This window comes from Oncorhynchus mykiss, chromosome 17 (genome assembly GCF_013265735.2).
Source record: "Oncorhynchus mykiss isolate Arlee chromosome 17, USDA_OmykA_1.1, whole genome shotgun sequence".
Taxonomy (NCBI): Eukaryota; Metazoa; Chordata; class Actinopteri; order Salmoniformes; family Salmonidae; genus Oncorhynchus; species Oncorhynchus mykiss.
This window is the reverse complement of record NC_048581.1, coordinates 53,789,119-53,802,786: the sequence shown is the minus strand read 5'-3', so window position 1 is coordinate 53,802,786 and position 13,668 is coordinate 53,789,119. Positions and strand designations below refer to the sequence as shown.

Here is a 13,668-nt window from a genome sequence, read left to right as displayed (position 1 = left end):
TAATAACAATGCCCCCATCCTGCTGATTTGAGCTGCTGAACTGCATTTGCATTTAACATGCGTTTATGGATGATAAAGGGAACCTTACCATTTCCAAAAAGTTCATTGATAGCCCGTACTTTAGTGAACTTGTGCGAAACATTGCAAGCCAAGAAATTGAGAGATACAGCATTGCAATAGCCTATACATATTTTGATTACCAATGCACGGTTCTAACTGCCTGCCTGGTAGCAGACATGCCTACCGATGCCCCTCCCCCCCCCCTCGCTAGCTCTCTCTTTGCTGTAAAAGTTCAGAGAATACTAACTCTCGCAAGTAGCCTACGGCAACTAGCTTTCTCAATTGCAAAAATACTGATGCTTGACACCCAGAAATGGGAGTCGACAGGCAAGGAGTCGAGGAATTGGTTATTTTGGAGTCGACTCCCCACCACAATTGTTTTATTTTTTATGTTAACCTTTATTTAACTAGGCACGTCGGTTAAGAACAAATTCTTATTTACAATGATGGTCCACCTCGGCCAAACCCTCCCCTAACCTGGACGCCGCCGGGCCAATTGTGCGCCGCCCTGTTGTATGTTCAAGTCAAATTCTCCCAAGAAAGTAGCCTGGTTCCAGATCTCTCTCTCCAACTCATACGGTCAATGTTGGATCCGTGACACTGACCGAAGGAGTTGGCAAGACGGCACAAACAGATCTGAGACCAGGCAACCAAGAAAGAATCTATGTCCAGAAATCTGCTGCAGGTCTGGAAATAGACAGCAATAAAGGGCTGCTGGCTGACTGCACCACAGTAAATGTTGTTTAGTCAGCTACCTACTCAGCACTATTAGACCCCGATGCCAGAGTATAGCCCTTATAACTCCCAACTGAACTGATCCCAGACAGCCTTGCAAATGAGCTTAAACTGTCAGCTTAAAAGCTTTTCCTGAAACTGAGACGTCCTCTCAGCTGTGATGGCCCTATCGCAGTCAACACACGCACTGCCGTGAACACACACGCACGCACACACACACACGCACACAAAGAGCCAACCAAGACTTCCGCAGACGACAGCAACATGCCGCAGCGTGTAGCTCCATTTCTCATTAAAAAGCAGTGAGAGCAGCTTCGTTTCTTCATGATGCACTATGGTCATAGCCTGCTCCAGGGGGATGAAAGGGTTTCAGTGTTTGCTCTTTGCTGCAAGTACAGTCTAAAATGAGTTATAATATTTCAATCTAAGTAGGATAATACACGTGTCTGGCATCTGCTTGACACAGCATCGTACCCTTGAGTTGTGAGCAAAGATCACTGCATTTCTTACTTCAGTACAAGGTAGTGTACACTACAAGGTAGTTGGTAGCCTGACAAAAAGTGTGTGGGATGTTGTTTGTTTGGAACATGTCTAACAGAGAGGGGCCCCATTGTGGCATGTATCAGACTATTTAGTTGTGGAATTCATCAGCCACTTGTCTTGAGGGCTATATTGCCTGCCTTTTCTGTTTCTTCTACAAGCAGGTTGGAGGGTAGAGGATTGTACATGTGGTCCGGTGCGGCTTGGTTGGCAAAAGCATGGCTATAGCAATGCCAAGGTTGTAAGTTAATTTGTTGCAGAAAAATCTGCCAAATAAATCGGTATCTGCATTTTTTGGTCCTCCAATAATCGGTATCGGCGATGTAAAATCATAAAATCGGTCGAACTCTAATACACACGTACTAGTTCTCTCTCAATCTCGTCCATGGGTTTTGGTGTTCCCATCTTCTACAGTCACAGGTTACATCCCAAATGACACCCTAAAATAGTGCATTATGTAGGGAATAGGGTGCCATTTGGGATGCATTCACATACTGTATTTAGCATCAGCAGAGAGACACTAAAACCATTTCATGGTTCCATAATTCATGCTGACAACATACATTATTTATGGCGTTTCTGAACTGTTTGCTGGGAGAGAGAGAGAGATTCCCCAGTCAGACCCTCTATGGTTCCAGCACTAACACATTTTTATTTATGAGTGTCTGAAAATTAAAGAAGATGATGTAAAATGAACTTACTCCGGGGCCAAACATTATACAACGTTATTGATTAAAAAGGACATCCCTGGTTCTTTCACTGTCTCCTCAAGACATCTCGCCGAAAGCTCTCTTCTCATCGCTTCGAGGCAAGCAACACTGAAACATGCATGAGAGCATCAGCTGTTCCGGACGACTGTGTGAACACTCTCCCCGCAGCCGATGTGAGTAAGAACTTTAAACAGGTCAACATTCACAAGACCACAAGACCGCAGGACCCGATGGATTACCAGGACGTGTACTCTGAGCATGCGCTGACCAACTGGCAAGTGTCTTCACTGACATTTTCAACCTCTCCCTGTCCAAGTCTGTAGTACCACCATAGTCCCTGTGCCCAAGAACACTAAGCTAACCTGCCTACATTACTACCGACACATAGCACTCACATAGCCATGAAGTGCTTTGGAAGGCTGGTCATGGCTCACATTAACACCTTAACCAGAAACCCTAGACCCACTCCAATTTGCATACCACCCAAACAGATCCACAGATGATGCAATCTCTACTGCACTCCACACAGCCCTTTCCCACCTGGACAAAAGGAACACCTACATGAGAATGCTATTCATTAACTACAGCTCTGCGGTCAACACCATAGTGTTCTCAAAGTGCATCACTAAGCTAAGGACCCTGGGACTAAACACCTCCCTCTGCAACTGGATCCTGGACCTCCTGACGGGCCGCCCCCAGGTGGTGAGGGTAGGTAACAACACATCTGCCACGCTGATCCTCAACACTGGAGCCCCTCAGGGGTGCATGCTCAGTCCCCTCCTGTACTTCCTGTTCACTCATGACTGCACGGCCAGGCACGACACCAACACCATCATCAAGTTTGCCGATGACACAACAGTGGTAGGCCTGATCACCAACAACGAGACAGCCTTTAGGGAGGAGGTCAGAAACCTGGCCGTGTGGTGCCAGGACAACCATCTCTCCCTCAATGTGAACAAGACAAAGGAGATGATTGTGGACTACAGGAAAAGGAGGACCGAGCACACCCCCATTCTAATCTACGGGGCTGTAGTGGAGCAGGTTGAGCGCATCAAGTTCCTTGGTGTCCACATCACCAACAAACTAACATGGTCCAAACACACTAAAACAGTCGTGAAGAGGACACGACAAAGCCTATTCCCACTCAGGAGACTGAAAAGATTTGGCATAGGTCCTCAGATCCTCAAAAGTTTCTACAGTTGCACCATCGAGAGCATCCTGACTGGTTGCATCACTGCCTGGTATGGCAATTGCTCGGCCTCCGACCATAAAGCAGGGGGTAGTGCGTACGGCCCAGTACATCACTGGGGCCAAGCTTCCTGCCATCCAGGACCTCTATACCAGGCGGTGTCAGAGCAAGGCCCTAAAAATGGTCAAAGACTCCAGACACCCTAGTCATGGACTGTTCTCTATGCTACCACACAGCATGGGGTACCGGAGCACCAAGTCTAGGTCCAAAAGGCTTCTTAACAGCTTCTATCCCCAAGCCATAAGACTCTATAACAGCTAATCAACGGGCTACCCAGACCCCTCTTTTATGCTGCTGCTACCCTCTATTATTATCTATGCATACTCACCTTAATAACTCTACCTCCATGTACATATTACCTTGACTAACCGGTGCCCCCACACATTGACTCTGTACCCCCTGCATATAGCCTCGCTATTGTTATTTTACCGCTGCTGTCTATTTGTTACTTTTAATTCTCCATTTTTTACTTAACACTGATTTTTCTTAAAACTGCATTGTTGGTTAAGGTCTTGTAAATAAGCATTTTACTGTAAGGTCTACTACACCTGTATTCAGCGCATGTGACAAATAGCATTTGAAAAGATGGACATTGAGTCGTTCCATATGACTTCAATCACTTTCTGATACTACCCCTTTTGATTTGAACGAACTTTCCATATATGTTTGCCCATGGTAGAAGTGGTCAGAAAGTGACTTTTTGGACCTAAACGCCAAAATATTCAGGAGATAGAGGTGCTCAAGATTGACCCATGTTGCATACCTTACCCCTTCATGAGACATCTGTCTTCATCACTGGAAAATATAAACAGTTACGCTTTCAAATTATTTATAACTTACAAACTGGGTCATCAAATGAGAAAAAAGGTTAACACAAAATTTTATTTTTTGTGTGTTTAAAGTAAATTATCTAAAAATCTAAACTCAGATATTTTTCATGATCAAATATGTTGTAGAAAAAAACATATTTTACAAAATCTGAGGTGTTTGTCTTGTGCCCACCATCGGTTGAGACACAGCATACTCTTGAATACAGGGTGGGTATCATGTTTTTGCTGAGAAATTTACTAACATGTGAATACAATTAGATACAAATGTCTACTTTCAAATGGTACCACAAAGATGGTTGGGGGTCCACACATCACAGAATGTTGACTTAGAGCTGCAATATGTAACTTCCATGGAAATGTGAGTTATAGATTTGTCAGTCTCATTGAAAGCAAGTCTGAGAAGCAGCAGATCTATTCTATTTCCGCAAATTTTATGCTTCCCGTTTATTAAATGTAGTTTTTGCATCTTTTACTTTCGGTTTTGTACACCAGCTTCAAACAATTGAAAATACAATATGTTGAGTTATGGAAAAGATATTTCACAGCCGTTTAGATGGTACAATGATTCTCTTCACCAGAGGTATTGAACTCTTACCCTATGCGGTCCAGAGCCTGCTGGTTTTCTGTTCTACCTGATAATTAATTGGACACACCTGATGTCTCAGGTCTAAATCAGTCCTTGATTACAGGGAAACAATGAAAAATATGCAATGGAACTGGCTTCGAGGTCCAGAGAAAAAAATTTGAAGGCTCTACACTGTGCTTGCTTGTTTTGTCACATATACTGACTATTCGAACTTCAGCAACCAGGAAATGGAGGGATTTCTGCACATTGCGTCTTTAAGTGGGAAAACCCATTAATTTATAACAAACTGTCAATCCTCCATAAATTATTGAAATCCTAGCAATCTATACTGAACAAATGTATAAAAAGCAACATACAACAATTTCAAAGATTTTACTGAATTACAGTTCATATAAGGAAATCAGTCAATTGAAATAAATAAATTAGGTCCTAATCTATGGATTTCACACGACTGTTGATACAGATATGCATCTGTTGGTCACAGATACTGTAGTTTTTTGGTCAGTATCTGCTGTGACCACCATTTGCCTCATACAGTGCAACACATCTCCTTTGCATAGAGTTGATCTGGTTGTTGATTGTGGCCTGTGGAATTTTGTCCCAAATCCTCTTCAATGGCTGTGCAAAAGTTGTTGGATATTGGCGGGAACTGGAACACGCTGTCATACATGTTGATCCAGAGCATCCCAAACATGCTCAATGGGTGACATGTTTGGAGTGTGCAGGCGATGGAAGAACTGGGACATTTTCAGCTTCCAGGAATTGTGTACAGATCCTTGCGACATGGGCCCGTGTATTATCATGCTGAAACATGAGCTGATGGCAGCGGATGAATGGCACGATGATGGGCCTCAGGATCTTGTCACGGTATCGCTGTGCATTCAAACTGCGACCGATAAAATACAATTGGTTTGTTGTCCATAGCTTATGCCTGCCAATACCATAATCCCACCGCCACCATGGGGCACTCTGTTCACAACATTGACATCAACAAACCGCTTGCCCATACGACCCTATAAACGTGGTCTGTGGTTGTGAGGCTGGTTGGACATACTGCCAAATTCTCTAAAACCCATGTTGGAGGCAGCTTATGGTAGAGAAATGAACATCCAACATCTGGCAAAAGCTCGGGTGGACATTCCTGCAGTCAGCATGCCAATTGCATGCTCCTTCAAAACTTAAGACATCTATGGCATTGTGCTGTGTGACAAAACTGCACATTTTGGAGTGGCCTTTTATTGTCCCCAGCACAAGGTGCACCTGTGTAATGCTTGTTTTGTTTAATCAGCTTCTTGATATACCACACCTGTCAGGTGGATGGATTATCTTGGCAAATGAGAAATGCTCACTAACAGGGGTGTAAATAAATGTGTGCACAAAATTTGAGAGAAATAAGCTTTTTGTGCTTATGGAAACTTTCAAGGATCTTTTATATCAGCTCATGAAACATAGGACCAACACTTTACATGTTGTGTTTATATTTTTGTACAGTTTAGGTAATACAATAGACATTCAATTGGACATTTGACAGTGGATGGACCAGTGGCCATGTTTCTGATAGTAATTGGGAATTAAATGTTCAATTGAATTTATATTTAAATGGTGTGCCAGCCAAAACGCAGTTGTCTGAAGAGAGAGGTTAATTCTATGAATTATATTTATATAATTGAAATGATACCCACCCTGTATTCTAGAGCATGCTGTGTCTCAACCGATGACAGGCCCAACAAAACTTTTTTTTTAGATAATTGATGTTAATAACGGTAAAAAAAAAAAATGAACAATTTTTTTCAAAAAAATCCCGATATGAGAATATTTTGATAACCCTGTTAATAAACTTTAAATAAAGAGCATCTCTATCTCCTGAATGTTTTGGCATTCAGGTCCAAAAAGTCACTTTCTGATCATTTCAACCTTGGGCCAACAGGTATGGAAGGTTTTGATTGAATCAAAAGGGGTGCAGTCAGAAAGTGACTGAAATCATATGGAACAACCTCATTAATAGAGTAATTATCCTCCTGAAATGACCCTAAAGTGAAAAGGTGGTGATGCATCCTCATGATGATCCACTGCATTGGTCAGAGGGCATGACCTTTAGTCTCTGAGACACTAATGCGGTCTTCATAACCAAGTGGAAGGTGATATTTACCACATACAACTCTGAAAAATCAACTTGAACGCCCCCTCCAACTCGTAATTACTAGTGGGAAACTCATCTGTCATTCGAGGTTCTTCTCCCACATGCTGACCTCTGACGTCACCTTCTTCGGAAATGACCTCGATTGCAGCGTTTTTGGCAGTTAAATGTAAAACATTATTTACAAAACGCAATCTACTAATATGGTTTTTGAACACCTTAATTTGTTCATAAGCATCACAGCTGTACTTTTAGTTTATGGTTGACGGGGCTAGTTGACAATTGGCGTTTATCAACGAGTTCAAAGCACTTGAATGCATCCAACTGGTATTTACGACGTAACAGCTGGTAATTACCACCGTCCAGCTTGGTTATGAACGCAGCAATCACATCCGCTCATATCGACCTGGTCTGATTGGTCAAAATACCAGTTAGTGAAAAATATATCAGAATTTGGCTGCCTATCTCAATGTATCACATTCTCTACAATGAAGACAACCTGGCCTTGGTTTGAGAGACTAGCTATCTGAATGAGCCGTGCTGCTGTCCTTAACCTCTCTCACACACGTTATAATATTTCCCTTGTTAAGGATACATTCACAATAACTTTCGTCACATATTGTTTAACATGTTAATGCTGCATAATGTGGTGTTATACATTTTCACTATGCTGTCGGAATGTCTGAAGTATCCATACATCAGTAGACCTACTCACGTAAAGTGCATTGTGCGGAGATTTTACCCAAATTCTGTTGAATAAGAGTTATCTGTTGGAAATGTATGTTTATTTGGCTACTGGGACCTCCTGACCATATATATATATATATATATATACACAAAAAACGGCCCAAAATATTCGCATAAGAAATGCCTCTGTTCAAGATAAACTAAAAACATGCTGTTGATGCCATTAATGTAATTCACTCTCGAATTACAAGTTATGCAAGTGTCTACTCTAGCGATGGGTCGTTCGCGAAAGAACGGATCTTTTTGGTGAATCACATAAAGAGCCGTTCATTTGGCTCCCTGATTTGCATACTGTTACTGTTTTTTTGTGTTGTTTAAAAACGATTATCTGCAAATAAATCTAAATCATTCTCTGAATATGGTGATTCCTCGCAGCAGAAACAATAAATAGTAGCGAGAGCACGTCATTCTGGTCCACGTTCATTTTTGCAGTGCATAGAAAATTCTTACTTCCCCAGGCAATATAATACTTTGGCCAGGTAAAAAAAAAAGTATTTGAACATGCATATCACGATCTGACATAATCGTAGCCTACTTTGGGGGTTTTAAATGAGAGCTTTGCAGTTTTTCATGGTTCTAGGTCGATTTTCAAACATTTTGAATGAAGAGCCGTTTTCAAGCATTTTGAATGAAGACCAAAACACAAGCAATTAGATTAGGAAATACCAACCTTTCACTTGAGTCTCGTAATCCCCAATAATCTCCTTGTCCTTCTTGACTCTCGTATGAGATGACATGATTCTTTAGGAATAGATGACGGAAACCTATACACCTCGCCTCGCGACACCAAAGTATCCTAGCCTACAAATCTCTTCGGCAAAAACCGTCAAATGCGTGAAGCAGGGAGGGCTACATGCGTTTCAGAGATTTCCAGGGTCTCAAAATGCACTTGAGGTTGCACAGCGATCAAGGCGACGTTGAACTGGTTAAAAGTGCCAAACAGATCTGGACAACTCCCCTCTTTCCTCAACATAACATTTTTGAATGTCCCAACAACAACACAATATCAAGAATCCGTATATACTACATTTGGTAAATTATATGTTTCAATATAAACACTGCCTTGCAGTGGGGTGCATGAGCAAGAATCGCATCGTGCAATTTTCCATACGCCTTTCCAGCCACCCTTTTTCTTGCGAGGTCTCTGCTGCAGCAAGAGTTGGATGCAAAAGTGATCTCAGACTCCTCCCACACACCCCTCCCCTCACACACACTCCCACACTTACACACATGCAAAGGATCATTACAGTACAGCGGTTATGCACGTGGTGACAAAGCAATTTAGGGGTGTTGCTGATATATGGTGACAGATTTGAAAATGAGGAGATTGAAAGAGGCACATCATCGTTAGCACAGACACCGGTGACCTGGAAATGATGGCGTAAAATAACCTACATTTGCAGGCTGCTTTATAGACCCCCAATGCAGCCCTCTGAATACAGCCCTGATAACAGAAGAGAGAGCTATACTGTTGTAGGCTAATTATAATATCAACATTGTTTAAATGTTGGATGTTATTTGTATGTTTCATAATTCAACAGCCTTGGCAGTCATAACATAACAAACATTGTCGATGACACAGAATAAATGTTATTATTATTGCTATGACTAAACGGAAAGATTAAAGGTTTTTCTTGTCTCTCTGCTGGAAGGTATTATTCAGCAAGCCAAGCATGAGCCTTCATTGTGGCTGAATGACTCACATTTCTTAGTAGCCTTCATTCTAAAGGCAGAGTTTGGAGATTAGATTTACCAGTTAAAGCAATATTACTTTGCACTTTCCCAATTCTGTGTCATGAGGTGTTCTTTTTTTGACCATTGCTGATTGTCAAAACCTCGTGCACAGGATCATATGTGGATATATGTGTACAGACATGTTTAACATATTTGTATTGTCTGAAGCTTTGTGTCTACTGATAATATGTGGAGTTTGCTAGAATTGCATTCCTGCATGGTATAATATCTTACTTCGGGTAAAGTTATTCACGGTAGGTGGCAGGTAGCCTAGCGGTTAGAGCGTCGGGCCAGTAACTGAAAGGTTGCTGGTTAGAATCACCGAGCTGCCAAGGCTCTGTCAATGTGCCCTTAAGCAAGGCACTTCACCCTAATTGCTCCTGTAAGTCGCTCTGGATAAGAGTTTCTGCTAAATGACAATATATATATATATATATATATATATATATATATATAAATATAAATATTTTTTTTATATATATTTTTTTTTTTAAGTCTTGTTTTTAATATCATCCAAAATAAACATTAATGCACTGAAGGGTTTCACAGCAAAGGAAAGGATCGAAATCAGAATGCTACGTTGACAGTGGCACTGTATACTGTATGAAACCGTATGGTTCCAGAGTGGTATTTTTAGAAGAGAATTCTTTCAGACACTTGGAAACAGATATTAGCCTGTGGCAGCCATCAACAGGACTTTGAACTTAGCCAAGATGCAAGATGTATCACCATGCATTTGCAAATACCATTTTTGCGACTCTTGAAGGAGAATCTTCTCTTTTCCAAACCGGGGGAACCCCCAAACTCTTCTAACACAAACTCTGATCCCAAAGGCATTGCAGCGAAGGAGCCTGGGAAATGATAGCATCATCACTGTTCTTGAGGCCCAACAAGGCTCCATTGTCCATTTCCCATTCAGTGGCTGCATCCAAAAGGCAACCTATTCCGTATTTTGTGCACTACAGTACCTTTAACCAAGACCCATAGGACTCTGGTCAAACATAGTGCACTATTGGGATTAGGGTGCTATTTGGGACGCATTCTGAGTAATTCATTCATTCATGGGCCTCTTTGGGAGCAATGCTGGTCAACCTCTACTGTAACAAGTGTTTTAAGACCAGTGATGTAAAGTACTTAAGTAAAAAATACTTTAATTTACTACTAAAGTTGTTTTTTGGGGGATATCTATACTTTTCTTTACTTTTTGTATTTTTAGCAACTTTTAGTTTTACTTCCTTACATTCCAAAAGAAAATAATGTACTTTTTACTCTATACATTTTCCCTGACACCCAAAAGTGGCTTTTTAACCAATTCAAACATCCCTGGTCATCCCTACTGCCTTTGATCTGGCAGACTCACTAACAATAAATGCTTTGTTTGTAAATTATGTCTCAGTGTTGGAGTGTGCCCCTGGCTATCCGTCAATAAAAAGTATGAAAACAATTGGGCCGTCTGGTTTGCTTAATATAAGAAAGTTGAAATGATTGATACTTTTACTTTTGATACTTAAATACATATTAGCAATTCCACTTACTTTTGATAATTAAGTATATTTAAAACAAAATACTTTTAGACTTTTACTCAAGTAGTATTTTACTGGTTGACTTCCACTTTCACTCGAGTCATTTTCTATTAAGGTATCTTTACTTTTACATTAGGTATGACTCTCCACCAATGAGCTTTGAGAGGGAGGTGAGACAATTTTTGTAAATTCAAATTAGAATTATTATTATTATTATTTATTTTTTTTACATTTAACCTTTATTTAACTAGGCAAGTCAGTTAAGAACACATTCTTATTTACAATGACTGCCTACACCGGCCAAACCCGGACGATCATGGGCCAGTTGTGTGCCTCTCTATGGGACTCCCAATTACGCCCTGTTGTGATACAGCCTGGATTTAGGGAACAATGGAAAGGGAGAGGGGGGTACCTAGTCAGTTGTCAAACTGAATGTATTCAACTGAAATGTGTCTTCCACATGTAACCCAACAACCCCTCTGGATCAGAGAGGTGCGGGGGGCTGCCAACATCCACGTCTTCAGTGGATTAACTGCCTTGCTCAGGAGCAGACAACAACAAGGACAGATTAAGCAAGAATTTGACAGCTAGTAATTTTTTCAATTACAGCCAGGCTCGAGTAATATGACAACCTTTGACCCCTGAGATGGGCCATTGGTGGAGGAGAGACACCCAGGCTTTTAATGACTGACCCTGAACTGACCCCTGGGACAGTAACACAGTGATAGATTAGACAAACGGAAACACTGCCAGATAATGAATGTAGATCACTTTAGGTTGAAAAACTATGACAAAGACCTTTCAGTATGGGGTAGAATCTGTCACGTTTACATTAACGTTACTGTAGCACTGATTTGATGCTGATCTATCCACGGTATTATTGAGATTGAAGTCAATAACTTTTCAATCAAGATTTTGTAGTGATAACTTTATTACTTGGATTTCCTCGTAGGAAATATTAAGCTTAGGACACAATCAAAACAATTCTACAACAGCAGATTGCCGAACATTTGCTGGGCGTATACATTTTCCTAGGTGTATAGTAACCTCCTCTTGCTGTGCTACGTTCAGAGTTGAATACAGTGTGCACAATGCACATTATACCAAACACACTACATTGAACAGCAACGGTTCACTGCAGACACAGACACATGTTCTGCTCTTATGAGTCCACCCCTTTCCATGACTGCACCTAACCGCATTGAGTGACAGTAGTATTCTTCTTCACTGACAGTGTTATCTCGGGAATCTCTTAGCAAAGTGTAATACTATGTCTCAGTGGCAACCGGCCTCAAAGTCAACTCGGTTACATTTTAAATAGCTCTCCCTATTGTATTAGTGCTTCATTGACTCGACTGTTTGAAGATGTTTCAAAAATAAGAAGTTCTAAAAATATAACATTTTAGAATCCCACTGTACTTTTTGCAATGTACTTTTTTTTTGCGTTTGCTGTGATTGCTCCAAAGAACAAAGGAATGGGGTGTTGTCTTGTGGGAATAGTAGACTCTATTATATCACCGTATTATCACATGTCTAAGTCCCTGCCTTGCTATAGGTTTAGGCTATCTATGAATCCCTCACTTCCCTCTACATACAGTAGTCTTTATCATACACATGTTTTTCATCAGCGTATGTAATTGATTTCCTGATATTGATTTGGGGAAATTATTGATGTGGTTAAAAAGCAAGACATTTCCCAGTGCCCTACTGTATGTCAGTGCTGTACGTGCTTACATAGCCAGCCATTATCAGTCAGCCCTCTGCTGAGGGGAGAATACACTCACAGAATATGCTTTATGTGGAAACTTCTGCATGACAAATGCACACAGCACACAGGCCAGTGGCAGAACATACCACAGTACATACCACAGTACACACCACAGTACACTCAGCTGAAAACAGAACCTCAGCCAAGGAGTCTAAAGAGGATTTCTCCCACGCTATGTAAATAATGTTGCTTTTCACATATTCAAACTCATCTATATGTGTGTTTGAGTTGAGAAGACGTGTCCATGTTTATGCTGCTGAGTAGTTAGCAGGATTAGGCCTACTGTATATGTAAACAGATATCAATTTTCAAACTTGCAAGTGTATTAGGGAAGTGAAACTACAGATGTAGCATCTTAATTTGGTCACTATTTTGTTTCTTGGTATGTTCCCTCATTGCAGGAAATGCAAACGTATAGTGTATTGAAGGTTTAAAAAGGCTTCTAACGATTGTCATTTCCACTTTAAAATGTCAGGCTTGATTTGTCCTTAAGAATAATGTATTAACTCCTACAAAAAAAAATTATTTCACATTTCATGTTGCTGCAGGATCATTTTTCTGCTGTAGCAAACTGCCTCAAATTAAGATTCTACACCTATAGGTACGTTTCTATGGTGAATAGCTGTGGTGGTAAAAATTTCAGGGGAAATTCATTATTGCGTAATTTTAACAGTGCTAGTTCCATTTTTGTGTGGGATGTCAGTTTAATCAACATGCATGTGACAAAAATAAACACCTGTGGTTGGTGTGGTGTTCAATGCCAGCTTAATCATCAACAAGGTGTGAGCGAAATAAACATCCATTTGTCAAACAGACAGGAAATAACTGACAGGAAATAACTCTGTTCTCAAGACAGTGGAAATCCTTGCTGCAAAGATTTATTGCTGAAAATGAGGGTGGGGGGAAAAAAGGTAAACAGCCGAGTAGAAAGGGAGGCATGTCTTTACAAGAACTCTACAACAGTAAGAAGAGTCCATTTACTTAGGTTCTCTCATTCTAATGGAATGTTCTTACTCTGGTGACCGAGTGATACTATGTACTATATGTAG

General features: G+C 40.8%; 1 protein-coding gene across 5 annotated transcripts in view; it reads right to left on the bottom strand.

The window, feature by feature from the left end:
- The window catches only part of LOC110493210 (SLIT-ROBO Rho GTPase-activating protein 3), a 67,119-nt gene extending 58,350 nt beyond the window's left edge, over positions 1-8,769 (bottom strand). For all 5 annotated transcript variants that reach the window (XR_005037005.1, XM_036950127.1, XM_036950128.1 and 2 more), the window contains exon 1: positions 8,265-8,769. Coding sequence is in view for 4 of the 5 variants with exons in the window: in XM_036950127.1 (XP_036806022.1) it covers positions 8,265-8,331 (67 nt within the window). In the remaining variant the exon portion in view is untranslated. The remainder of the gene's footprint in view (positions 1-8,264) is intronic.
- Between the last annotated feature and the right edge of the window lie 4,899 nt (positions 8,770-13,668).